General features: G+C 47.3%; 1 protein-coding gene across 1 annotated transcript; it reads right to left on the bottom strand.

Annotated features, from left to right (window-relative positions):
• POLA2 (DNA polymerase alpha 2, accessory subunit) lies at positions 1-27454 on the bottom strand. The gene is made up of 18 exons (XM_063145612.1): positions 27257-27454; positions 25663-25787; positions 25265-25344; positions 24929-24986; positions 24104-24210; positions 23680-23873; positions 21385-21473; positions 20453-20608; positions 19551-19613; positions 19370-19412; positions 18761-18885; positions 17801-17839; positions 16777-16850; positions 15114-15222; positions 9208-9314; positions 4513-4572; positions 2693-2819; positions 1-429 (listed from the first exon to the last, which is right to left on the bottom strand). Exons 1-18 carry the CDS (start codon positions 27351-27353, stop codon positions 283-285), a joined length of 1800 nt encoding a protein of 599 aa, XP_063001682.1. The 5' UTR covers positions 27354-27454; the 3' UTR covers positions 1-282.

The raw sequence follows: 27454 nt of genomic DNA on the forward strand, positions 1-27454 counted from the left end.
TTTATTCATCCAAGGGTGGCATCAACAGAACGTCAACGTAGGCAAGTGCATTTCCTCCGCTCCCACCCCATCGTAGGGAAATTGCAGCAGAACTTCAGTGGATCCTGTCCAGCTGTTTTGGCCGCCAAGGCAGACGGGCACGATCCCAAACAGCTGCAGCCCTGAACGCTGGAGGAGGAACTCCCTCCTCATCGCTTCGTGCTGGCCCCAAGGTGCGTTTTGGTCCAGCAGCAGTGAAAAAAACACCCCCACAGCTGGGAGCTTAAAGAGCAGAGGCCTGGGTTAGATTCTGACCACCTGAGCGGAGAGGCAAGGGCAAATCCGCTCCCCGTCGGAGACCTTCCGCTGGACGCACAAACGCCCGTAGGTGCCTCCCACCTGCCCCTTGGTTAGCCGGCCAGGATTAACACAGACACACCCGAGGACGTCCTAGGGAGAGGCACAAAACCAAAGGAAGGAGATTAAAAACGAGAAGAAAATTAAAATTAAACAAAATCAAGGCTGCTCAGTCAGACAGGAACGTATGATTAGGTGCTTGATATTTGGGGCGAATGTGTGCAGATCTTAATATGGGTCTAAGAACCATCTCATCGGACGAGAACAAAAGTCTACTTAACCCAGTATCCTGTTTCTGACAGTGGACAGCCGGATGCCTCTGAGCACCCGCAAGAGACGCGATGGATAGCCCATTTCCTAGCATTCAGTCCGCAGAGGTAGACAGCCTCTGAGGGTGGAGGTTTGATGGATACAATCATGATGGATGGATGGATGAACCCATTAGTTCAGGGAGGCGGAGGCGATTTTAGCTGGAGGGCCGAATGCCGCATTCCAGCAGTGGGCGGGGCTCAGCCAAAGAGGGAGGAGCCAAAACTACAACGATATTTTAGCCCTGGGAGAGGCAGTTCGACCTTTTAAAATGGGGAAATACCTGCACAAAACCTGAGGTCTAAGAATCAGAATCTCTATATGAACTTGTCTAAGACCATAGTTTTCCTCAAACCTCTGAAAATGGGAGTCCTTTCTAAGCCTACTAAGAGCCTCGTGTGGCACAGAGTGGTAAAGCAGCAGTTTCTGCAGCCGAAACTCTCCCCACGGCCTGAGTTCAATCCCAGCGGAAGCTGGTTTCAGGCAGCTGGCTCGGGTCGACTCAGCCTTCCATCCTCCCGAGGTCGGTAAAATGAGTACCCAGTTAGCTGAGGGAAAGGTAATAACGGCCGGGGAAGGCAACGGCGAACCACCCCGCTATAAGGCCTGCCAAGAAAACGTCAGCGAAAGCTGGCGTCCCTCCAAGAGTCAGTAATCTCAGTGTTTGCATGAGAGGTTCCTTTCCTTTCCCTCCCTTCTAAGCCTACTGGACCTTCTGTTCCACCCCGCAAATCCACAGGGGAAAACACAGCGGTCTTTGCACATGACCCAGCAGATTGGAGCATGAATCCCCACATGGAATTTGAGGTGAGGTTAAGAGCCCTGGCTTTGCGCCCCGGTATATCATCTCCAGGTAATGCTGGGTAACAGATCCCTGAGCAGCCTTTTGACAAGCAGTTTAAACTATGAGGACTGGAATCTTATTTTCCGTTTTAGGGGAAAGACTATAGATCGGGGTGGAATACATGCTTCCCAAGTTTGACTTCTGGCATTGCTAGGAAAGACTCAGTATAATGATACAGCTTAAGAACGGCCCTGCTGGAACGGACCAAGCCTTCTGTTCACACAGTGGCCGACCAGCTGCCCACGGAAGCCCACAAGCAGGACATGAGTGCAACAGCACCTCCCTGCCCATGTTCCCCAGCAACTGATGTACTCAGACATACTGCCTCTGAGACTGGAGGCCGCACGTAGCCATCAGGACTAGTAGCCATTGACCAGGAATTTATCCAACCCCCTTTTAAAGCCATCCAAACGGGTGGCCGTCACTACATCTTGTGGTAGTGAGTTCCATAGTTTAACTATGCACATTGTTTGATAAAGTCCTTCCGTTTATTTGTCGTGGATCTCCCACCATTCAGCTTCATCTGTCAGGAATGCTTTAGGGTGGATTCCTGCATTGAGCAGGGGGTTGGACTGGATGGCCTTAGAGGCCCCTTCCAACTCTACTACTCTATGATTCTATGACCACCCTGTTGGGATATTTTTTATCCACAGAGGAAAGAAAGGACTTTATGGAGTTAAATGTGCTTGGCAAAATTGTCTCTGGAATGCCAGCAGGTGTCCAGACCGGAGCCTGGCAGTTTGGTCTACGTGCAAGACCTGGAATAGAGACAATTGGTTAATTGAGCCAAGGGGAAAATGTATTTAAGATGTCCATGTTTAAAGGCATCTTGTTGTCAGGTTATTGTCAAGTTATCAGGTTGTCAAGTTATTGTCGTTAATATCTTTGTTGGTGAAGTATGCTGTAAATCTCTATGACCATATGTAAAGGAAAAGTTTTTATTGTCAGTAAAGTTTCTTACTGACAAAGTGAAGTGAGTATTTGATTTATTCCTCAAGTAAGACTCCAAGAGCTAGTAACCAGTGTGCTTCCAGCTATTTGCAGTCAGCATGCACTCTGGAAAATTATTCAATACCCCGACACACCCACCCCCCATACATTGGGTTCTAGTATTCTGGCTTGCTTCCTACAGCCCCGATTTCCTTCTCCCAGACAGCTTCGCTCCTTGTTTTCCTCCCCCACCCCCCACAACAACAGACACACCTTAATGAAATATTTCAGGTCCGAAGGAGTGATCAAAATGTCCGGCGTGACGGGCAGAGGCGCGTACTGGTAGAAATTCTCATAATCAATGCTCATCTCTTCCAGAGGAGGGTAGAGCGGGTAGTAACTGCTCAGGATTCGTGGGTGAGTGCGTGGAGAAAAAAAGAACAAGAGAAGATCCCATTACTTTCAATTCACAGACACACCCAGCAGCTGCTCCTTCCCTGCCGGGTACCCACAGAATGCCATGCCATGCCTTCCAACGCCGCGGCTAATTCTAGCCTGCACTCCTGGGAGGTCTGAAATTTCTACATACAGTGACCAAAAAAAGGCACAGGGTCCCCAAGGGCGATGCCTGCCATAGAATCATAGAATAGCAGAGTTGGAAGGGGCCTACAAGGCCATCGAGTCCAACCCCCTGCTCAATGCAGGAATCCACCCTAAAGCATCCCTGACAGATGGTTGTCCAGCTGCCTCTTGAAGGCCTCTAGTGTGGGAGAGCCCACAACCTCCCTAGGTAACTGATTCCACCATCGCACTGCTCTAACAGTCAGGAAGTTTTTCCTGATGTCCAGCTGGAATCTGGCTTCCTTTAACTTGAGCCCGTTATTCCGTGTCCTGCACTCTGGGAGGATCGAGATGTTTTCACCCTGGCGAGGCTGGATGGAGGAACGAAGAGCAGGGGATTCTGCCAAATAGAACTCCCTGCTGGCCTGCTAGGCCAATGACCGGACTTTTATGTGCATTGTGTGCGTAGTTGGAGAGGACGGGAGCGGGGAGAGGAAGAGGAAAGAGAGGCAAAAGCTACAGTACGGGCAGATGAGAGAGGTAAAGAGGCCATTTCTTCAGCCCTGCTGGAAAACCTTTTTTTTCTTTCCTCTTCCCTCCTCATTCCTTTTTCCTCATGTGTCGTGTCTTTTTAGATCAGGGTGGGCAATTCGGGAGGCCTAGGGGCCATTTTCACTGCTGGATGTATACACACACACACACACACACACACTACAGGCCGCACTCCACAGGGTCCCATGCGAGTTTGCAGGGCCTGAGGGAGGGAAATCTATGGTTTGCTGCCAAAATGTAGAGCAACCCCCTCTGTAGTGCTACAAGGGTTACATTTAGCTTGCTCTCAAGCTAAGTTTGACCCTTTTAGCACTTCGTAGCAGCTCCAGAGCACTAAAAAAAAAAGAGTCAGATTTAACTTCAGTACAAGCTAAATTGGAACTATTTTACACTAAGCGCAGCTAAAAATTCCTCTTTTTTGTTGTTGTAAAGCTATTCCCCCCCTCACAGCAGGAGCCAAATGCTGTCTGCCTAACTGTAACCCACCCACCCTTAAGGTTGTGAATCTGCGGGCAGAGACTGTGGGTTGTTGTGGAATCATGGGCTGTTGTGTTGTGTGAACCCAGCCGCACTAACAAACCATGGCTTGTTGTTAACCACGAACAACCCACAAAGAGAACACATGGTTTGTACGGTCTGGGTTGTTCATGGTTAACAAACCATGGTTTGATTTAAATAAGGAAATAGGAAGCTGGGACCATCTAGGCCAGTACTGTCGACACTGACTTGCAGCTGCTCCCCAGCGGGAGTTTTTCCAGCCTTACTTGGAGACGCCGGGGATCAAACCGGCGACCTTCTGCCTGCAAAACAGGGGCTCTATCCACTGAGCCACAGCCCTTTCTTGCAAAGAGAGGAAACCCAGCAGTGCCACAAATCATACTTTGTAAATATTTGTTTGTAGAAAGAGGGGGGGGGAGGAAGAGAGAGGGTGTGAAGGTGTGTGCTTGCTCTCTTCTGCCTGTCTTAACGAAAGTGCTTACCTCCTCTGAGTCAAGACGTGCTTCAGAATTCGGGAAAAACGGTCCAAGACACTGGAAGAACTAAGCAGGAAGACGCGGAGAACGGAAAAATTAAAAGGGCTTGAAAAACAACATATTTAAAATGGAGCCAGGTTGGGCAACTTATAGCCTGCGAGACTCTTTGGCTCGGAACTTCCATCAGCCCCAGCTACCACAGTTAATGGTGCAGGACGATGGAACGTCTGGAGGGCTGCAAGTTGTCCACCAGTCTCATACGGTACCTGTTTGTCTACTAGAGGCTCCCTTTTGGCCTAACGTACCTCAAAGGGTTGTTGTGAGGATAAAATCAGACGGAAGGGGAAGGAGAGAGATCGTGGTTTAGAACCGAACAGCTGACATGAAGACACCGAGGGCTATGGGGTTAGCACTAACCACAAGCTGTACGCTCACACACAACACCGTTAACCCTGTTTGGAAATACCACTTGTCTTCAACGTGGATTCCTTCTCTTACAGAACGTCCCCTGCTACACCCCTCTTGGGGAAATGGTGTTACGTCGGAGGTCAGCAACTGGCAGCCAGAAATGCAAACCCGGCCAGGCTGGCAGCCATCAGTTGGAGAAACTGAAGAGATCGCCTTCAGTTTTGGAAGACATATACTTCCATTATGCTCCCAGGAAGACCGATCAGGTCTACCTGCATGTTGTCACACAGAGGAGGGCCAGGATCTCTTCTCGATCCTCCCAGAGTGCAGGACACGGAATAACGGGCTCAAGTTAAAGGAAGCCAGATTCCAGCTGGACATCAGGAAAAACTTCCTGACGGTTAGAGCAGTACGACAATGGAATCAGTTGCCTGGTGAGGTTGTGGGCTCTCCCACACTAGAGGCCTTCAAGAGGCAGCTGGACAGCCATCTGTCCGGGATGCTTTAGGGTGGATTCCTGCATTGAGCAGGGGGTTGGACTCGATGGCCTTAGAGGCCCCTTCCAACTCTGCTATTCTATGATTCATGTAGTATCAGCTTCAGGCATGGCCTACCCTGGCCCCAACAAATTCCTGTGGAGGCCCAAAGAGCACACAGACTTCCTCAGGGAACAGAACGAGTGATTTTATACATCCAGAGGAAGAGGTAGGTAACAAATACATTTATTATTATTATTATTATTATTATTATTATTATTATTATTATTATGGAGCCACAGATGCAGAATTTGATTCTGTAGAACTTGGCTTTGCATTCACTTTACATAAATATGTGATCTTTGTGGCGTTACCTAGACTTTTTGATTCAACATTTGCTTTTTGTGATGGTTGGATGACTACGGTGACATGGTGGAGTTCCTGTAGGGATGCAGTGGGGCAGGTGGTTTTTTTATATTAGCAGGGATGCTAATCTGCTGCACACGGTTACAGCAGTACGACAATGGAACCAGTGACCTAGGGAGGTTGTGGGCTCTCCCACATTAGAGGCGTTCAAGAGGCAGCTGGACAACCATCTGTCAGGGATGCTTTAGGGTGGATTCCTGCATTGAGCAGGGGGTTGGACTCGATGGCCTCTTAGGCCCCTTCCAACTCTGCTATTCTATGATTCTATGACACACCCACACACCACCGCAGAATTCCCTCTGAGCCCACATGTAATCTTTGCAATGGCGGATGTAAGGAAATGAACTTTCTCAGAAACAATAAATTGTGTCCTGTTGTAATGCAAAGTATTCTGCCACTGCTTGACCTTGAATGGGCAATTTAGATCCCTCAGCTTTACCCAAGACCTGCTCCTGGCAGAGATGAAAATGGCTAGAGCTGGTTTGTTGATGCACCATGAGGTTGCTAGTCCTCATGGTGCATTTTTGTGGACTCTCCCCGAGCGCGCGGCTTTGGGACGGTCTCCATCAACGCCTCCACTTCAATTTATCACTACCTCTCTGGATGGCTGCATGCAAACAAACGAATCTAATCTGATCCTAAATCCTAAAATATGGAGTACACGAGCGGGTGGGCAGGAAAATACATGTCCAGATGTTTTGGTCATGGCAGAAGCTTCTGGGAGCTGTGTGCAAAACATCTGGAGATCTACATTCTGCCCACCCCCTGGGGTATATCAGCCAGCAGATTTTACCAATGACAAAGCGAAGAGAAAGCCAAGCCAAGCCGCTGTGTACAGAGTTACTCTGGCAGGCTAGCGTGCCTTATGTTTGGGCAAAGAGGGAGAAGGCACACACGTGCCCGCCTTATGTCAGAATTGGCCTTCTGCCCACCGAGCCAACTTCCCAATCTCAGCCGACAGGCATTTTGGCAACCAGCTTTGCACATCCATCTCATGAACGGCACGGGAACGGCACGGAAACTCCCAAGCCCAGAATACACTCGTGCATGATGGAGGACAATGTAGAAACAAAAAACGGGACACCCCCACCCCCCCGGAGGAACAGGTTTTTTTTTTTGTGAACTGCCCAGAGAGCTTCGGCTAATGGGCAGTATAAAAATGCAAAAAACAACAACTCTCTTATTTAGAACAACCCCATCACCTGAGCTTTTATAAGAGACTCAGAAAAGGTAAACAGACTCCCTCGTCAGACCAGGAGGATGGGCGATGCATTAAAAAGCGGAAACGCACAAATAAAGCAGACGTGACACAATTCGTGAGGCCAGTTTTAAGCCCTGGGCAATCCCAAAAGCTTAGAGGGCTGTGTCACAAGTACATCTGGAGCGAACCAGGTGCAAGAAGTAAACAGCACGGCCCGCTTCTGCCTGTAAACGTAAAAGAGGGGATTTCCGGCAGGGACGGCGTAACATCCCCCAGCGCTGAGAGGCAGGGAGAAGCTGCATCTGTGAAAATTCTCTCTTCCGCACATCTAATGAGACGCTCACAATTGCTATTGCCCTGCCTTTGCAACAGTTAACCCAGTTGCTAAGTTTCCTTCGGAGCATAGGAAGGGACGGGAGGAATGCGGCCACCCTCGCTTTCTTTGGCTTGAAGACAAAGCTTAGCGTGACTCAAAAGCTGGCTTCTCTCATCTGGAAAAGTTTACGAAGACCGCTGAAGTAACACAGAGCAACAGTCTTATCTCTCTTCTCCCAGAATTATTTTAAAAATAAAATTCCTGAAGCTCTAAAAAATAGTCTGATGAGACACTCATGAGGACTAGCAACCTGTTTTTCTGGTATTCCAGGACAAGTTTAGGCCACATGCTTCCCCATAAGTCTTACTGGATTAAAAGTTCGCACGCTTTGGACCACCTCCTTATGTGAGGGAGAAAAGTTTGAGGTGGCTGTCGCAGTTATTTTTCTTTTGAAAGGCCTAAAAGGAGGTGTCTTGTTTTTGCTGGTACGCAGGGCAGAGAAGGCGGACATTTGCACCCTTCCGTGTGGTTTCTGAGCTGGTCTGCAGCCAGCAGAAGCTGCAACAAAATGTTGCAGCGCAAACTTTCAACCAATCTGCTGTGCCCTTTTCCAAAACACTCCATTCCACCAACTTTCCGTTGCCCCCTCAAGTCAACATTTTGTAGCCTCTGTGCATACTCATAGAATAGTAGAATTGGAAGGAACCTATAAGGCCATCAAGTCCAACCCCCTGCTCAATGCAGGAATCCACCCTAAAGCATCCCTGACAGAGGGTTGTCCAGCTGCCTCTTGAAGGCCTCTAGTGTGGGAGAGCCCACAACCTCCCTAGGTAACTGACTGCATTGTCGTACTGCTCTAACAGTCATGAAGTTTTTCCTGATGTCCAGCCGGAATCTGGCTTCCTGTAACTTGAGCCCGTTATTCCATGTCCTGCACTCTGGGAGGATCGAGAAGAGATCCTGGCCCTCCTCTGTGTGACAACCTTTTAAGTATTTGAAGAGTGCTATCAGGTCTCCCCTCCATCTTCTCTTCTCCAGGCTAAACATGCCCAGTTCTTTCAGTCTCTCTTCATAGGGCTTTGTTTCCAGACCCCTGATCATCCTGGTTGCCCTACTCAGTTTGTATTGGGCATTTTTCGCTGGTTGCCCCTTGATTTTGCAACACTGTCCCCAGTGAAGTTCACCTGGCACCACCCTTTCAGCACCAGGTTAAGAATTCCCTCTACTCCCAGGAATCTGACACCACAGGAGAAGTTTTAACCGGTCCTGGGATTTATTTATTTTTGTAGTCGTTGATTGTATTAAATGGTTTCTATATTTAAACGCTTGCTTTCTATGATGTCTTAAATTGTATTTTTAACGTTTTCATCTTTGGTAAACTACACGGAGATCATTGGCTATCAGGCAGTAGAAAAACGTAAATAACAATATTAATAGTACGACTACTAATACAGACACACGCTTTCTACGCTGACTCAAAAATAAGGGAAAACTTGAGATGAGTTCGTTGTGACGACAGCAAAGCTCGGGGCTGATTTATCTCTCCGACGACACTTTTGCACCATGAATCATGCTTGAATCACTGTTTCTCAACCTCCCAGTCCCCCCCAGTTTCTTCCTTTGTAACACATCTGATTCTTTTATGCTCATTTCTGTCTAGCGATGAGCAGAGGAGATAAAGTAAAACAGCAGGGATTGTGCAAGAAACGGCGGATCGCCAGGAAATTACATACGTCCCCGAGTCACAGGACGCCCCACCCCCAATATGGACACGCTATCAGCTTAGTGACGGCGGGAGAAATTAGAGCAGCCCCTCCCCTTCACCTTGCTTGCAGCCGATTTAACGGTTGGAGAGACCTGCTTTGGGACGTTACCTGCTGATTTCTTCAGCGCCCATGTGGAAGAGGAGGTCCACAGAGGTCAGGCCAAAAACCACCCCGTTGATCTCCAAGGTGCAGGGGTCCGAGACGAAGAGGACCCTCTGGAATTAGAAAAGAGGGATTAGGAGAGTTTAGGGAGCAGCTCCAAAATGGACAGTTCAGGTGAAACCCTCAAACATGTATCAATAATCATCAGTGCTGGTTATGACCTATAAAGCTCTATATGGTTCAGGTCCAGGTTATTTGAAGGAACGTATTCTCCCTTATGAGCCTGCCCGTGCTTTGAGATCTTCTGGAGAAGGCCTTCTTTCAGTCCCACCACCTTCACAGGCGCGCTTGGTGGGAACATGGGACAGGGCCTTCTCGGTGGCTGCTCCGGTGCTCTGGAACTCTCTTCCCGGGGAAGCTAGGCTGGCTCCCTCCTTGATGGGCTTTCGGAAGCAGGCAAAAACTTGTTTGTTCCAGCAGGCCTTTGGGGAATAATCTAGTCCTCCATCTATGTTAATGTCTTATAATTTTGTTGTGTATTTTTTAATTGTTAATGGTTTTGTTTTCCTTCCCCCCCCCATGTATATTTTAAACTTTGTAAGGCCGCCTTGAGGCCCAGCATTGGGCAAAAGGCAGGATACAAATAATAATAATAATAATAATAATAATAATAATAATAATAATAATAATGGAGTTGTCTGTCTGTCCGCCCCATAGCAGTAAGACCGTGAAACCTAGATGCCCCAAACCTGGCATGCCTACCCAGGGGATTCTAGCGGTGTGCACCTCAGGGTCATTTCATTTTTAAAATGCTTTAATTCGTAGGACAATTTTCCCATCGTAATTGCAACTTCCATTTCAACATTCCATTGTTGTCGTTTTTTTAAAAAAATATCTTTGTCTCAGATGTTTTAACTATGTTAAGATATTTTAAACATGTGTATGTTTTAATAATTTCTCAGCCTTCTGTATAATGAATTAATGATTGCGTTTTTACAGTCTTAATGATGTCTGCCACTGTTTCTCATTGGGTCTGTGACCGTATAATGAATGATGATTCCATTTGAATTCATTTTAATGTCTCCATAGGATTGAAGCCTGCAGTAACACCTTCAGCCACTGAGGGCAGAATTCCCGAAGCAGCACACAGCTTTGCAATGCAAAGTTTCAAACTGGGGGAGATTAGTAGGCCGAGGGGCAGAGTTAAAGGAGAAGTTGGCTACATGGCAACAAGGAACAGAGACTTCTCTGTGATGGCCCCCTGGTTCCTCTCCCAAGAGAGGAACGCTGAAGGCCAAAATCTCAATCTTTTCGGCGCCGGATCAAAAACATGCCCTATTAGCCCAGGCGTTTTTAGTCTTGCCTTGCCATCAAAGTTGCTTCTTTAAATGGTTTAATGAAGGATTTTCTTTTAATGGCTTCATCGGATTCACCATTGGGTACAGTTCGTTCCACTCACCCGTTTGCCTACCGCCTCGCTATCCGTCAGGATGGAAGGCGGTGCAAAGTTTGAAAAAGAAATAAAGTTTTAACAAAACAGATAAACCCAGAAACATTAAAATAAAATGTAATGAGCAAAGGCTCTTGGATGAGTAAGCATTTAAAACGGAGGCCTCCACAGACCAAGTTGAACGCTCTAAGCCAGACTGACTTTTATCTATTTACTTCTAAGTAACATGTGCAAAGCGGCGTCATGGAGGGACGTAATCTGGCAGAAGAGGTCTGGAGACAAAGGCCCCGTTCAGAAGACACCTTAAACCAGTGGTTCCCAAAGTGGGCCGTACTGCCCCCTTGGGGGCGGTGCGATTGCCTAAGGGGGCGCTCGAAGTGGTCTTTTCCAAGAAGTACCTCTCCAGAAGGTCTTAAAACCCAGGGACATTTTTATGAGAGAAGGTAATTTGGTCCCAAACCATATAGGGGAAGAATCTACACATGTATTAATACCGTTTAAGAAGAGTCCTTTTAAAGGTGAATTCAAATGTTTCAAAAGCACCAAAACGCTAATGAAGAGACATACCCTGCTTGGTGTGCCCCGCCACGCTGGCTGCAAAACAGAGGCGTTCACTCTCTTTTCCCTCCCTCCCTCGGCAAGCCTGAGGATTTTGAATAAATATTCAATTAACTGTTACTGTTTTGAATTTTATTGTTATTATCTTCTTTAGTGGGTCGTTGAAAACGGCTATTCTGAATAATGATTTTTATAGTGTAGGGTAGGGGGCACTGGGCATGAGTTTGTGGAAGCAAGGGGGCGGTTACCTGAAAAAGTTTGGGAACCACTGCCTTAAACGATGGCTTTAACTATGGTGAGTCAGGCAAAAAGCCTTATTCACCATGGTTAAAGCCGTAGCTTAAAGTGTCTTCTGAACGATCCCCAGCTTTCTGGCTTAACCACTGTGGTTAAAGCCGTGGTTTAAGGTGTCTTCTGAACGGGGCCAAATTCTGCTTCTGGTGGGAAATTTTAGGCGGGTGGGTTCGGGAAGGAACTGCCCACGGATTTATCCTGAAGGCATTCCCCAACCATGATGCAAAAGCAACGACCAGCCAAAGTTGTGCAAGACAGCGCCAGCTGCTGAAGGAAAGTCCCCCCCCTTTGCCTCTCGTGGTGCGGGATAAATGACGATGCTTTCCTGGAAGGGACTCTGACTGGAAATGAAAGCTTCCTTTTCCCCTTCACCCCTTGAACAACTGAGTTCACAGCAAAAAGCCCCACAGGGATGGGAGAAAAAAGCCGGCAGGGATATCCCAGGAGCTCTGCTGTTGCTTCAAGTATGAGACTACTTTCAAAGGAGAGTCTCAGTAAATCAATATCTAGAACATTATCCCTCCCCCCCACACATCCGGTTTTACTGTGCCACTTCCCAAACCCAAGGGGTTTCCTTTTGGGAGGAGGGAGCCACAGCCGGAGAGAGTAGGAAATAATGAGCTAGGCTAAGGATAGACAGCAGGGATTCAGGGACCAATTCCTCAACGCCCCCCGCCGTGAAATCCACAGGAGACCAGATCCCTGCCCCGTTCTTGCCTCGTCTGCCTCCAAAATTTGGTTGCATGACAGCAAATGGTTCAGCAACGTTGCTTAGGCGTGCTTGCTCCCCAGCAAAATCCACCACCCCCGGGGGGGGGGGAGAGATGAAAAAAAGATCTAGCAGGGCCTGCAAATAAAGAAAAGGCCCTGGTGAGCTGCATGCTGCTCTTGAGTTGCCCACCCCTGAGCTAGACAGACAAAAAGCTGGCCCACTGCAGCTTTTGAGAGCGTCCCATAATGCCACCAATGTCCAGGGAGGTCAGGATGCCACGTGGCTTTTAGAAGCCTGACAAAGCTGGTTTTTGAAGGTTTGAGCAGCCAGCTGCAACAGGTCCGTCTGCCCTAGGGAGGCGTTGTCATCATTATGCATCCTGCAAGCCGTACACTTCAGGGCTTTCTCGGTGGTGGCACCTTGCTTGTGGAATGCCCTCCCCTTGGAGGCCCGACTGGCGCCGACACAGGCTTCATTTCGGCGGCAAGTTAAAACAGGGCTTTTTATCAAAGCCTTCGAGGGCTAAATTCTCCATGTTCACACATAGTTTTAAGCGGTTTTAATAGCTTTATTGCTTTGAAAATTTTCTACCAGTTTTAATCTGTAAACGACTTAATACTTTTTTAGCTGTGTGAGCTATTTATGTTTAAACGGTTCTGATTTTACTTGTACGCCGCCCTGATATCCCAGTGATAATAGTGCGGGGCACAAATGTAAATAAAAAATCAATGTTTTACAGATGTGCCGATAAAAGGCCAGCTGTGCCTGGGAATACCAAGGTTCGACTCCGTTAGTTCAAGCTCTGACTTCATTACAACAGAGGATGACCTAAGGGAATCTCTCACCACCCCTGAGGTGCTCCAATTATCGCGAAATAACCATACTAGTGGCTGGGTTTGTGCGGGTTCTTGCTTCTCCCTTCTCCCTCCCCATTGCTTTTCCTTTCACATCGTGCCTTTCAGAACAGAGGACAGGGACTGTCTTCCAAAGCCGCTCCGGGAACTCTTTCAGGGTAAATGGAAGGCAACCTCCTACGGTCAAGGGAAGGGCAACCTTTTGGGGTTTGGGAATTTGAGAAACTGGTCCCGGGCACCAACACAAAATGGCTGCCATGGGAGGGGCGGCAAAGAAATAGCCCCAAAGGCCGAGAACTAGGCAGGGGTGGAATCTGAGTCCCAATATACCTCCATTTTCAGCCCTGAAAGAAACCTACCTTCCAGGTTTTTTTACTAAACGCCTCCTTAAAATCACCCACCAAAAGTTGCAGGAACTGTTTTGCCCAAGATAACTCGGGTTGGTCTCAGTTCAAAAACAAAATCCCCTTTTCTCCACCCGGTAGCTCCCCCTAGTGGGCGTCGATTTTGTTCCTGCTTTTTGACGGAGTTCAGTCACGTCCAGCACATGAAGTCACCCCAATCCCAGAAAACAGAACGTTCAGACGAAAAACTCCTGAAGGGTGCAGGCCCGTGGACACTGCCCTGCTGACCTCCTAGGTGCTCGTGCAAACACCCCTAAAATCGGCTGTGTAAAGACAGAATGCAGGCTTCCCCAAACTGGTGCGCTCCATGTGTCCGACTTCAACTCCCACCAGGCCCATGCAGCATAGCCCATAGTTAGGAAGGCTGGGAACTGGGAGTCCAAAACATCTGGAGATCTACTTTCTGCCCCACCCTCCGGCCCAACGACAGCATTCTCCAACCTGCCGCCCTCCAGAATACGTTGCAACTACACCCCCCATCATCCACAGGCAGCAGGGATGGCATCCCTTCCAACCACTGGCCCAGAGCTGTTGTTCGCCAGACGGCGCTTTTGTAATCCAATAAACGGCTGAGGGATGTTGGGGGTTCTCAGTTTATTTCACAGAATCATAGAATAGCAGAGCTAGAAGGGGCCTACAAGGCCATCCAGTCCAACCCCCTGCTCAATGCTGGAATCCACCTTAAAGCATCGCTGACAGATGGTTGTCCAGCTGCCTCTTGAAGGCCTCTAGTGTGGGAGAGCCCACAACACCCCTAGGTCACTGGTTCCATTGTCGTACTGCTCTAACAGTCAGGAAGTTTGTCCTGATGTCCAGCTGGAATCTGGCTTCCTTTATCATGAGCCCGTTATTCTGTGTCCTGCACTCTGGGAGGATCGAGAAGAGATCCTGGCCCTCCTCTGTGTGACAACCTTTTAAGTATTTGAAGAGTGCTCTCATGTCTCCCCTCAATCTCCTCTTCTCCAGGCTAAACATGCCCAGTTCTTTCAGCCTCTCTTCATAGGGCTTTGTTTCCAGACCCCTGATCATCCTGATTGCCTTCCTCTGAACACGCTCCAGCTTGTCTGCGTCCTTCTTGAATTGTGGAGCCCAGAACTGGACGCAATACTCTAGATGAGGCCTAACCAGGGCCGAACAGAGAGGAACCAGTACCTCATGCAATTTGGAAGCTATACTTCTATTAATGCAGCCCTAAATAGCATTTGCCTTTCTTGCAGCCATATCGCACTGTTGGCTCATATTCAGCTTGTGATTTACAACAATTCCAAGATCCTACTTGTTTGTAGTATTGCTGAGCCAAGTATCCCCCATCTTGTAACTGTGCCTTTGGTTTCTATTTCCCAAATGTAGAACTTGGCATTTCTCCCAATTAAATTTCATTCTGTTGTTTTCAGCCCAGCACTCCTGCCTATCAAGATCACTTTGAAGTTTGTTTCTGTCTTCTATCTATCCATTTAATTTGGACCCCTGCTTTCCTGCCAGGAGAAAACGGCACTCAAGGCATTGGAAAACCCACGGAGCCCTACGCTGCACCTGACGTAGAGCAGCCCGACGGAGATTCCCTCCAGGGAGCTCCAGCCCCCACCCCCACCCCCTGGGCACAAAAAACTGCCCTTTAAACTGGAACGGTTTCTCAGTACCTGCTTGTCCTCTTTCGAGAGCTCGTAGCAGGCGAAAGGAGGCTGGGGATAAATGCAGAGGTGGTGCACGTCTCTCAGGGACGGGACGATCACGAGGTGGGATCCGGCACTGTTTTGGAATGGGGGGGGGGGGGAGGGAAGAAACAGGGTTACCAAGGAGGAAGTGAGAAACATTACACACCAGGGGGACAGGAGAGTAATTTAATAAACAGATGGGTTCTTTTTTTTTTAATCAATAATAATAATAATAATAATAATATAGCACCAACAATGTACTTGGTGCTGTACAGAATATACATATAAAACAGCGATGCCCTGCCTAGAGGCTTACAGTCTAAAATCACATTAAAACATATGAAGAGGGGGAAGGGTTACACAAAACAGGAATAGTCAGGATAAAATACCAAAAGCTATGGAAAACAGATGATTTATTATCTATTTATTACCTGCTTCTCCCTCTGGATCGAGGCGGGGTACAACACAAATGCAAAACACCACAAAATACATATATAATTAATTAAAGTGTATAAAACTAATACATGAACCGCCCAGAGAGCTCCGGCTCTTGGGCGGTATAGAAATGTAATAAATAAATAAATAAATAAATAAATAATAAAATTAAAAAGCAGCACATTATTAAAAAGGCATCTTAAAATTCAACTGGGTAGGCCTGCTGGAAGAGATATTTTGTATACTTGTTTTTATCTCAGTTTTAGAATTTCTGTAAACCGCCCAGAGAGCCCTGGCTATGGGAGCGGTATATAAGTGCAATAAATAAATAATAAAATTAAAAAACAGCACATTATTAAAAAGGCATCTTAAAATTCAACTGGGTAGGCTTGCCAGAAGAGATCATAGAATCATAGAATAGCAGAGTTGGAAGGGGCCTACAAGGCCATCTAGTCCTACCCCCTGCTCAGTGCAGGAATCCACCCTAAAGCATCCCTGACAGATGCTTGTTCAGCTGCCTCTTGAAGGCCTCGAGGGTGGGAGAGGCCACCACCTCCCTAGGTCACTGGTTCCAAAGATCAGTCTTTGTGGTTTTCTTAAACGACCGTTCAGATGTCTGAGTACAATCTTAACTGTGTCTTTATATTATATGAAGGAGGAGAAAACACTTTAAAAACACACCCCACAACAACCCTGCAAGGACGGATGGTGACCTGATACCAGCGTTCGGAAGAGGCTGGAAAGGGTTGAAAGGGAAGGGCGAGGCGGAGCGCACAACCCGAAAGAAAGGAGAGGAAAGAAGGTTTTGGTCTTTGTTCTGCCCGTTTCACCAGAAGCAGAAAGACGAGTGGCGTTACATGCAAACCAGGTCATGGTCTACCTCAGTATAAGGCAGCTTCCGATATTCATATATGGCACATTTTGTACGCACGCTTGGGGCCCGTTCCGCCCGGAAGCTTCCCTACCTCCTTTTGAACCCGTGGGCCATCTCTAAGTCCCAGAGGTTAGTCGTTCCATCACGCAGAGAATGCACACACACACCCCTGCCAATCTGCACGGCACACCTGACCCCCTGCTTCAGATGACCCAGGTGGGTCAAAGGGCCTGGCTGCAGACGTACGCCCCTGCACGGGTCGTTTTAGGAACGCAGGAGGCGGCATGCAGTCACGTCGGAACGACCCAAGCCACCCGAAAAGGCAGAATGAACCCTTACCTCCTCGTCCCTTCGATGATCGTCTTCATGCACACCTTGAAGACCTCTTCAAAGGAGGAGGTAAGCTGACAGTCCTAAGAGAAATGAAAAGGGAGAGGGGGAAAAGTTGGCCCTGAAAGTCAAGCGCCGGCATCCACACTTAGAAGGATCTGGGAGCAGGGGGCGAGGATCACAGAATAGTAGAGTTGGAAGGGGCCTATAAGGCCATCGAGTCCAATCCCCCGCTCAATGCAGAGACACTTCTTCTCTTCTCGAGACCCTCCTCTTCCAGTTGGAGCCCAAACCTCTGGCTTAGATGGACAAATATCCTGACCTGTTCTTTTCCTTGTACTGCCTATGCTCACAACCCTCTTTTAGAGGATTTCTTCTATGTAGGTTCCCCCCGCCCCGCCCCTCAAAGCTGTTTTCTACTTTTCTGCAGGCTGTACGGCAAGGGGTGGGGGAGGATGACAAGGGAAATGAGGCCACTCCACCAGCCCCACTTAATTCTTTTCCTCTTCCCTCCCCACCCCCTTTTCCTTGCGTGTCGTGTCTTTTTAAATTGTAAGGCTGCAGGGAGGACGAAACGGTCTTGTTCTCCTGCTTACACATGAGATGCTCCAGGAGACCTTTTTGGCCTAGGAGCGGGATAAAAGCACTCCAACTAACTAACTAAAACTCCAGAGACCCTTTGGGTTCTCCCAAACATACAAATCTCTCTCCCGCTGTGTGTGGACCGGTGCCATTTTTGGCAACATGAAGACACTCGTAGAATGATGTAGGAGCGTTCCCCAACCAATGTTTGGGACAAAGTTTCCTCGTCTCTCCTCCAAGAAGACTAGCTTGTTGGGAGGTTTTGCTTACAATGAAAGTTGAAACTTCAGGGAGGTGTGGGGCAGATCCTTGAGGCCATGCAGCACCCCCTCTCCCTCTAGGTTATGGCCTCAAGCCAGCGGCTTCCCCAAGCGAACAGAGGGAACCCCGGAACCCACACATACAGAGAACTTCAAACTTCCAAATCCGCCCCGCCTGGCTCTGGACTCACCTCGACTTGTTTGTGCTTGGCGTCGAGGAAGGGTCCGAGCTGAGAACAATCAAAGGAAACACAGGTCACCCGAGAGGAGAAGCCAACGTCCTAATTAACAGCCGTTTCTGAAAAGCCAATCAAGGTCCCTCCAGAGGCATCGGGGAAATGGAGGCCCTTCAGCTCCAAAGCTGGAGGGGCCAGAAAGCGTCAAGAAAACCCGAATTCTTGCCAGATGTGATAAGGGTCCCAGTCGGAGACGGCTTTGCATGAACTGTGGCAGATGTGTTGGCCACAACTTCCTCCATCCCCAGGGCTGAGGATGATGGGGGTTGAGCCGAACACACATGGAGGGTGGATTAGAACTCAAGGTCATCTGATGGACTGTAGATCGGGGTGTTCTTGGCCTACAACTTCGCTAGCTGGCTGGGGCAGATAGGAGCTGTGATCCAAAACATTTGGAGGAGCGTGACTCACCCGTCCCTGCTCTAGATTCAGGGCAGGCCAGGGACCTTCTTCACACCAGATGGAATTTCATCTAGGGAACTCCTTGCCACAAGATGTCATGAAAAGCAGGGGACCGGGTAGGGGGACACCTGCCTACCCAGCCGGTGGTCTTTCTAGCGGCATCCGGGATTGTGGAATTTTGGTCTGATCCACCAGGGCTCTTACTTCCGTGTGAATAGCTGTTCCAAGTACAAGTGGAGCAAGTGACTGATGGCACAATCCCATGGACATCTACTCAGGAGTAAGCCCCACTGAGTTCAATGGAATTTACTCTCAGGTAAGACGTCTTGGTTGGCAACTGCAGGATTTCTGACCACTGGCTAGAGCCAAAACTGGCGTCAAGGGTCAGTCTGAGCAGGCATCTCCCTTAGGCCCACACTCAGGCAGGGGCCCACAGACAACAGCCCCCCAGAGTTGCTCCTCCTCTTCCCCATAACCATATCAAAAGCAAGGGCGGAAGCGCCCCAACCTTACCAAAAAGCAAACATCTGGCTTGTCTTTATTAATAGCATCTATCAGATCCAACATGGGGTCGTACGTGATGCTGTCCGAGGTAGTATAAGGTCCACAAGCAACCAAAACCATCTGCGGCTCCGGATCTGAAAGGGTTAAAAGGCTTTAAACAGGGGGCTCAAATTGCCTGGACCTCCTTCTTCCCACGGCTTGAGACTAGATCTGAGGCTCTGAGCTCCAGTTCCGGTCAGGAGCAGAAATTGACACAGAAATGGAGTGAGTGTGTGTATATGGCTTTGGTTTTGTTTTTAAATTGAGAAGTTTCTAGTCCTCATGGATGTATGATGGGGAAAAGATTCGTATCAATCTCAGAGACCAACTCCAGGATTTTAAAGGCAGCAGTGATTTAAGAAGGCTCAGGGTTAAGGTGACGGAAAATATTCCCCCACCCCAGGCCTTACATCGGGGCTGGGGAACTGCGGTTCCCTGGATGTTGCTGGACTCCAATTCCCATCAGTCCAAGCCAGGAGGGGTGATGGGAACTGTACTCCGAACAATCTGGAGGCTGTTCTAGGCAACGTTGAGCCCCGGTACCATTTCTATGAAAAGAAACAGCTGGATCTAACTCACCTTCAGTCGTCTGTGTAGGCTGGTGAAAAGGAAGCGGCACTCCCTGCAGAGAGAAGGAATGAATGCTTTTTTACGAGTCGGGCTCAGCGTTCTGTGTGAACGCGGGTCCGTGTAAAACAGCAGCGAAAAAGCCAAAGAAGAAAATAAGGAGGAGAACGACAATAGAAGAGCAGGTGCTCACCTCATAGAGCTTGGAGGCAATCAGCCGGTCGCCGGTGGTGTTCATACCTTGCATAACCACAACCTTGGAGCATAAAAAGATACGAGAGAGAGAGAGAGAGAGAGAGAGAAGGTTCTTTTAACGCTTGAGATACGGCTTCGCGGGCATTTTTGAAGCGATTCCGTTGTTATCTGCGGATCGCCCCAGCTGGAACCCAATTTGGTGACGAGCGTTACATAAAAGATCTGGCGTTTCCTCCTTCATTTGGGGGTGGAGTGTGGTTGCCCTTGTGCGTGGACAGTGCCATCTTGGCTATCTAAGGACAGATCCCTGGAAAGCAAAGGATATAAGGGAAGCCTCATCGGCTTAAAGCAGGGCGCACAACCGCTCCGAGCCTGAGGGCCGCATTTCCTTTCAGAGACGTCCTCGGGGTCCGCATGTCTTAAGCGGGCAAATGCGTTCTAATTATTAGAATGTAAGCCTATGCGGCAGGGTCTTGCTATTTTATTGTTTTACTCTGTACAGCACCATATACATTGATGGCGCAATAATGCGCGCAAATGCTGGCCAAGAATTGCGTCGTTTGCACCGGCTGCAAATTGCTACTGACATTTTTTTTAAAGAAAAAATCCCCAAAGGTCCCTGGGTTTCGGGAAGAAACCCACAGATCGTCTTGCAAACGCAACCGGAGTTGGGGGTGCTGTGGAAATCAGGCAAGCCCTCAAACGGGGCTGAGTGAAGATTAGAACCCAGGTCTCCTACATCCCAGTCTAACACTCCCACCGCTTCACCACCCTGGCTCACACCATGCCAACATCAGCCTGGCCACAGTGTTTGTGAAACACCCAGAGAGCTGTGGCTGGCTGGGCGGGTGTAGAAATGCAATGAATAATAAATAGCAAATAAATAAATAAATGACTCACCTGTCCAGGGAAGAGAGAATATTCCGGAAGTTCCGACAAGTCCACCGGAATCTGGCCTCCAGAAGAGTGCTCTTGGTCCCCTTCTAAGATAACCGATTTGGCGTTCAGTTTCCCATTGGAATCGCAGCCAATTTGGCCCAGGACGGTGACGGACTCCTTCCCATTGTCATTTCCAAAAACAACACAGAGGGACAATTTCTTTAAGGATACCGGGTGTGATTCTACTCTTCTTTTTTTTACTGGAATCCCAAGTTATCCGAAGCAGAGCCCGGTTAAAAGAAAAGCCAGACACTGAGAATGAAAGTATTCTGAAACCAGGAGTTCGTTTGGAGGACCAGAAAGGAACGGAGCTCATGGCCTTTCCACACACAAAAATCACTGTGGCTACTACTACCTCCAAACTTTCTTCCATTACAGCAGCATAATTGTGGGGGAGCCATTTTGGTGCTGCTATCGATCCACAATCGGGAGTCAAAAATCCTTTTCGCTCTGCTGCAAGTTACCCAGAGATCTATCAGGAGATCTATCTGCCCACTCTTGCTTTAAAACAGGGGTGGGGAATCTCCAGGCCTGCCCGTATGGCCCACAGGTAAGCGCAGTGGGAATTCTTCCATTCCACACCTTGATTAAAGCAACTTCAGTTCACACAGGCTTTCCCCCAGCCAGGTCCTTCGACCAGTCCTCCATGGATCAAATGATGTCAGGAATTATGGCCCCTCACCCAAGAACAGTCCTCCACCCATTTCAAAACATAAATAGAAAATCGGCATAAATGAATTCAATCTGGAAAATTCAGTAACAGACCCACAATGATCTCCGAAAATGTCGTCCCCACTACATATCTACACGCACGAAATTGTCCCTAAACCTCAACACCCATCTCTGCCCCGTCCATGTGGTAGCACCCAGCAAAACTTAGGCACGGAGTTTACCTGCACAGGGATGATCAAAGAAGAAAATTCTTCTATTTTGTAGTGTTCCTTCAGGGCTTCTCCTAGTTCTTCAATCTTACAGGAGAAGACTTATTTTTTAAAAAAGAAAAGAAACAGATGGGGTAGAAGGGAATAGGAAAACAAAATTAACACAGAGGAATGTTGGAGGGACACAAGAAGAGAATCGAAAACAAATAAAAATCCGGTGATCTTCTACAAAGCCTTTTTCAAAGGTTTCTTTCTGGGTGGATTCCTGCATTGAGCTGGAAAATATTTTAAACAATTTACTATATATAATTATTCTTCCCTTAAATATAATAAAATCCAACATATAACTCCCCCTTTCGTGCTCCCCTACCCAAGGGCCTTCTGTCTTTCTAACTTATCCTGTCATCCAAAATTGATATGTTTGGAGGTTTATACCCTTTCTTTTTTAAAAAAACACATAGTCTACCCATGTCTTCCATTCATCTACAAAATCACTTTGCTTCCCTAAACCTTTTTTTATTCTTAGGCTACAAGTCAATTTATCATTAATAGCCATCTCCCAGACTTCCTTGTACCATTCCTCTAATTCATAATTTTTTGCTATCTTCCATTTCCTTGCTATTATTAACCTTGCAGCCATTAAAAAAACTGTAATCAAATCTTTAATCACTTGAGTACAGTTTACACCCTCGTATATTGATAACAGCGCTATATCCGGGGATTCCTCTAGCCTAATCGCTGGGAATAATTTAACCATTTTCAGGGTCCAGACTCAGCTAAAAAAGGAAGAAAGAAAAAGATACATAGGGAGCTTTTAAAGATTGCCTTTCTTTAACCACCAAGTATTTACAGTTAACTCCCCAACTCCCCTTGAAGGACTGGCGGGGGTGGGAAAGGTTGGCTGCCAGTCCAGGTCCGGGCCCAATTCAAAGTGCTGGTATTGACATTTAAAGCCCTAAACGGCTTGGGGCCAGGCTATCTGAAGGAACGCCTCCTCCCATATGTACCTGCCTGGACCTTAAAATCATCTACAGGGGCCCTTCTCCATGAGCCCCTGCCGAAGGAAGTGAGGCAGGTGGCTACTAGGAGCAGGGCCTTCTCCGCTGTGGCACCCCGGTTGTGGAATGAGCTCCCCAGAGAGGTCCGCCTGGCAACTACACTATACTCCTTTCGTCGCCAGCTGAAGACCTTTTTATTCTCAGTATTCTAACACTTAATTTTAACTTAAATTTAAATTTTACTGTTTTAACTCTGTATTTTAATCTTATATCAACTTTGCTGCGTGGTTTTATCCTGGTTGTGCTTTTTATACTGTATTTTGTTTTTGTGCTTTTAACCTGTTGGTTGTTTTATTATGGTTTTAATTTTTGTGAACTGCCCAGAGAGCTTCGGCTATTGGGCGGTATAAAAATGTAATAAATAAATAAATAAATAAATAGAGCCCTGCTGGATCAGACCCAGGGACCATCTAGTCCAGAATTCTGTTGGTTTAGCCCTGTACAGCCCATATTTTATACCTGTCAAAGAAATGGTCGGTTTCATTCTCCACTTCCAGTCAAGTGAAACTGACAAGTTCTTCTTACCTTCATATATTCTTAACTAGGGAATGGAGCTGATTTTGCACAGACGGAGGAGCCCTTAGCTTGATACGGCAAAGCCTTCAGGCACAAGAACCTAAGTAGAGCCCTGATGCAGGATCAAACCCAGGGTCCATCTAGTCCAGCACTCTGTTCACACAGTGGCCGGCCAGCTGTCAGAAAGAGTCCAACAAAGCAGGACACAGTGCAACATCACCCTCCAACCCATGTTCCTCAGAAACTGGTGCATATAGGCTTACTGTCTCGGATACCGGAGGTTGTATCCAATGATAGCCAAACTACTCATTTCAACGAGGCAGGTGGCTACCAGGAGGAGGGCCTTCTCTGCTGTGGCACCCCGGCTGTGGAATGAGCTCCCTAAGGAGGTTCGCTTGGCACCTACATTATATGCTTTTAGACGCCAGGTGAAGACCTTTTGATTCTCCCAGCATTTGAACAGTCTATAAATAAATTTTAACTTAGTGTTTTAAATTCGTAATTTTGCATTGCCGCTGTTTTTATCTGGTTGAGCTTTTATATTGTATTTTATATCATGGTTTTATACTGTTGTTTTATACTTTGAATGTTTTTAATTTTTGTGAACCGCCCAAAGAGCTCCGGCTATTGGGCGGTATAGAAATGTAATAAATAAATAGTAAATAAACGGGTTTACTCTAAGTAGGACTTGACATTGAATCATTCAGGTTGTTGGCGTTTCGTTTTAAATTACCTTCCCGGTTCTCCATCAGCTCCTGGAACATAAATTTGTACGGTTTGGTGAGAGAATCCTTGGTGGAGTGGAAGAGGGTCATGGTGGTCGCTGACCCACTGTGGCCACTCCAGGAGGTGCCCTGGACCGAGCCAAAGGAGGCAACAATCTCCCCACTGTTGCTCCGAGAGCTGTACTTCTGTGAAGGGGTGGCGCTGGACAGGAGAAAGATAATCAAAAATAAATGAACAAGGGAAACTCAGACAGCCTTGGTTACAATTTTGCTGGTTTATAATTTATTTATTAAATCATTCATTTATTGGTATCCCACCCTATATCACCGGGATCTCAGGGCAGCGTACAGATAAAAATCAGAACAACGTAAAGCAATAAATATACACAGCTAAACATGTATTAAATCATTAACAAACAGACAAAGGTATACCTGGGCGAGAAGCTATTTGGGGAGAAGGTCAAACGGGGGCTGCGGGTGTTAAGGGTCCGCTTGGAGCGCGGGTTCTCTGGCGTGGTCATCGCCCGCTTCTGGGAACCCTGCAAGACAGAATTCAGGAGGGAGCGACTCAACTTATATATTCTTTATTAATTACATTTATCTCCCGTCTTTTTTCCTCCTTAAGGAACCCAACGTAATCCTTCTCCTCTCCGTGTTTATCCTCACAACAACAACCCTGCGAGGTGGGCTGGGCTGAGAGTCCGTGCCTGGCTCAAAGTCACCCAGCGGGTTTCCATGGCTGAGTGGGGACTAGAACCCGGATCTCCCGACTCCCAGCCCAACATTTTGGCTCTCAATGGGCAAGCAGCAGTTGTGCAACAGAAAGCTTCAGCGGAGCTCTGCGAGCACTCTCTGGGTTTGCAGAATGCCACCACTGGATGCTGCCCCAAGGTTCCAGTCCTCATCGTTCCGAGGTCCCTGCCTGCATGGCTTTCTTTATGCATATCCTGATGCAAGAGAGCATCAGGAATAACGGGCTCAAGTTAAAGGAAGCCAGATTCCAGCCGGACATCAGGAAAAACTTCCTGACTGTTAGAGCAGTATGACAATGGAACCAGTGACCTAGGGAGGTTGTGGGCTCTCCCACACTAGAGGCCTTCAAGAGGCAGCTGGACAAGCATCTGTTGGGGATGCTTTAGAGTGGATTCCTGCATTGAGCAGGGGGTTGGACTCGATGGCCTTGTAGGCCCCTTCCAACTCTGCTATTCTAGGATTCTTTTGACCAAAGGGAAATTGCCGGATCTCTGGACCACTTACTTTCGATGGCGACGCATAGGTATCGAGAAGTTCCTCATCCTCTTCACCAACGTCAAAGCTGGGAAAAGTTAAGACCCAAATAATAATAATAATAATAATAATGGCAACAAGTACAAAGAAGGGACCTTGCCTTTGAAAAATTAACCGCTCTAATTCTACCCTGCTTTGCTTTGGCTATTTTTTTATTTATACCATGTAAAGCTCTAAAAAGTCACTTGAAAAAAGAAGGTAAGCTTTCATTTAATGGTGCAGCGCTCCCAAAAGTAATTCTACGATTAGGAAAATCTGTTGCGGCACCCCGATACGCATGCCACGCACAGCTTTAGAAGAGGATACTGTTCTTGGAGGGTGTTGTCGTCTAGGATTCCAGGATGACGGGTCTCTTTTCTCTTCGGAGCTGTTCTCTTATTGAGCACCTGAAAGAACACAAGCTGTCAAAAAACAGCAAAAAACTCGGCAATGTCAGCGTCTCCTTTTACCACGACACAGCTTTGGCATTGCCGAAGCTGTTGGTCACTCCCCAGTTGCCAACGGACGTTAACGCGTCGTTCCCAACAAAGCAGGCACATATTTGGGACAGGAAACGCTGCCCTTGGATGTCATGATGGCCAAAACCAAAAATATCAACATATCGTCGTTATTTTTTTACTGCCAGCAGCAGTATAACGCACCCTCCTATTTTCTTATAACCCTCTACAAATCCAAATAAGTCGTCAAGTCAAAAAAAACCTTACGTTGTGTTCGAAGGTGTTCAGGAAGTCAGCCGTGAGGTGAATGGTTTCTTTCCCTGCTGCAAAAGCTACGAGTTCTTCGCCCAGCTCCGCCCCCGTCTTCCTGTAGAAGGTGCAGAATTCGTCCACTACGGGAGAAAAAACACAGCACATTTCTCTTATACCGGTAAAAAATGGATATTGCTACTTCCTCCAGGTTGTTTCTACAATGGTCTCTCGACCTTATCCCCTCCATATGAGCTTATCCCCTTGTAGCGATGTGGGGTGGAAAAATTTCCATCTACCCTTTAAAGCTATTTCCCCCCAGAAATCTGTATTCCCCCCCACACTTAGCTTTTCCACTTTCAGAAACGCATCATTTCTTAAAACTCCTGAGTAACTTAATGGATGCACGCACCATACTAGTCAAATTGGGCAATTTGAACTGATACAATACCAGACGAATCTAAAATCCAAGTTGTAATTAGCCTTTTTTTTAGCCAGAAGTTATGCACAGAGCTTTTCAGGCAGACTAAAATGAATGTGACCAAAGTTGTCTGAGCCTTCATTTCTTTTCTCTCTCTGATTTATTTATTATTTATTTATTGCATTTTTATACTGCCCAATAGCCAAAGCTCCCTGGGTAGTTCACAAAAACTAAAAATCTCTTCGAAATCTAAATAATACAAGGGAAATGTATGTGATTGGGATTTCTTGAAACATGCATACAAGTGTCGCAATACAAATCCTACATTAAAATAATCATAATAATAATGCAATCAGCAATGTAATAATTTAATGCACGCTAATAATTTAATGATTAATAGTTTGCATTAGTAACTTAGCTCAATAAAAGTAACTTCGAAGTAAACCTTTACATTTCTCCGCATGTAACATAATGTGACGTGCATTGAATGTTTTTCCTGTTCACATATTTTACACTACTTTGGGCTATTTATTTCCCCACCTTCATTCAAAACGTTAATACAGGATGCAATATTAATATGACCTGCACTTTTTGTTAAAGTCTTGTGTGCTAAACATCTGGGAATCCCACCCTCACAGCTGTTTGCTTCATAAAACTCTGTTTAAATCCCTCCCTCGGCTTCGCCCCCCCTACACATCTGTCACATCGTAGCTACCTTGTGGCGCTCCAGCTTTCTTTCTTTCTTTTGGCCTACATTTCCCATCAGCCCTTGCCAGCAGAGCTAATGCTGAAGGATCATGGGAATTGTAGGTCAAAACATCTGGAGAACCACAAGTGGGTTATCCGGAGGTCTGCAAGAATACTGGCTTGCTAGAGTTGCACCAAAGATTACTCAGCTAATAAAACTCTACTAAAAGATAATAATCTTCCAAATACTATTAATCCACAGCAGCCTTCCCTAACCTGGCGCCCTCCAAGTGTGTTGGGACTACAATTCCCATCATTCCCAGGAAACACTGGCCGCTTCCTATGCAGGCTTCCTGTACCTCCCCCAGTCCCCAAATCCCCTTTCCCATAGATATAAACCTCCTTACCTCTCTAATTGCCCCCCCCACTCCACTCCACTCCACTCCAGGTGAATAGGTGCCCCCTCCCCGTATATCCTCCTTTTTTTCTTCGCGGCGCACGTACGTTTCTCGCTGATAGCGGCCTCATCTTCTTCCTTGGCGAAATCCAGCCCGAAGACTTTTATTTCTTCCAACACGGCCTCTAAAACCGGCGACTCCATTTCAGGCTTTCCTTTCCCGCCACGACGAGAGGGCGGAGACGAAAGGGCGAGCGCGGCGGCTCGGTCATTTACGGCGCCGCCTCCTTCCTTTCAAAGGGCGC

The sequence above is a fragment of the Elgaria multicarinata genome, chromosome 21 (genome assembly GCF_023053635.1).
Source record: "Elgaria multicarinata webbii isolate HBS135686 ecotype San Diego chromosome 21, rElgMul1.1.pri, whole genome shotgun sequence".
Taxonomy (NCBI): domain Eukaryota; kingdom Metazoa; phylum Chordata; class Lepidosauria; order Squamata; family Anguidae; genus Elgaria; species Elgaria multicarinata.

What these genes read in the sequence shown, in the direction of transcription:
- POLA2 (XM_063145612.1), bottom strand. Translation starts at nt 27,353, where the DNA reads ATGGAGTCGCCGGTTTTAGAGGCCGTGTTGGAAGAAATAAAAGTCTTC. An exon ending in GACAACACCCTCCAAGAACA is followed by an intron (nt 24,987 to 25,264) that starts GTATCCTCTTCT and finishes AACTTTTCCCAG; the next exon opens with CTTTGACGTTGGTGAAGAGG. An exon ending in CTTTGATCATCCCTGTGCAG is followed by an intron (nt 20,609 to 21,384) that starts GTAAACTCCGTG and finishes GACAATGGGAAG; the next exon opens with GAGTCCGTCACCGTCCTGGG.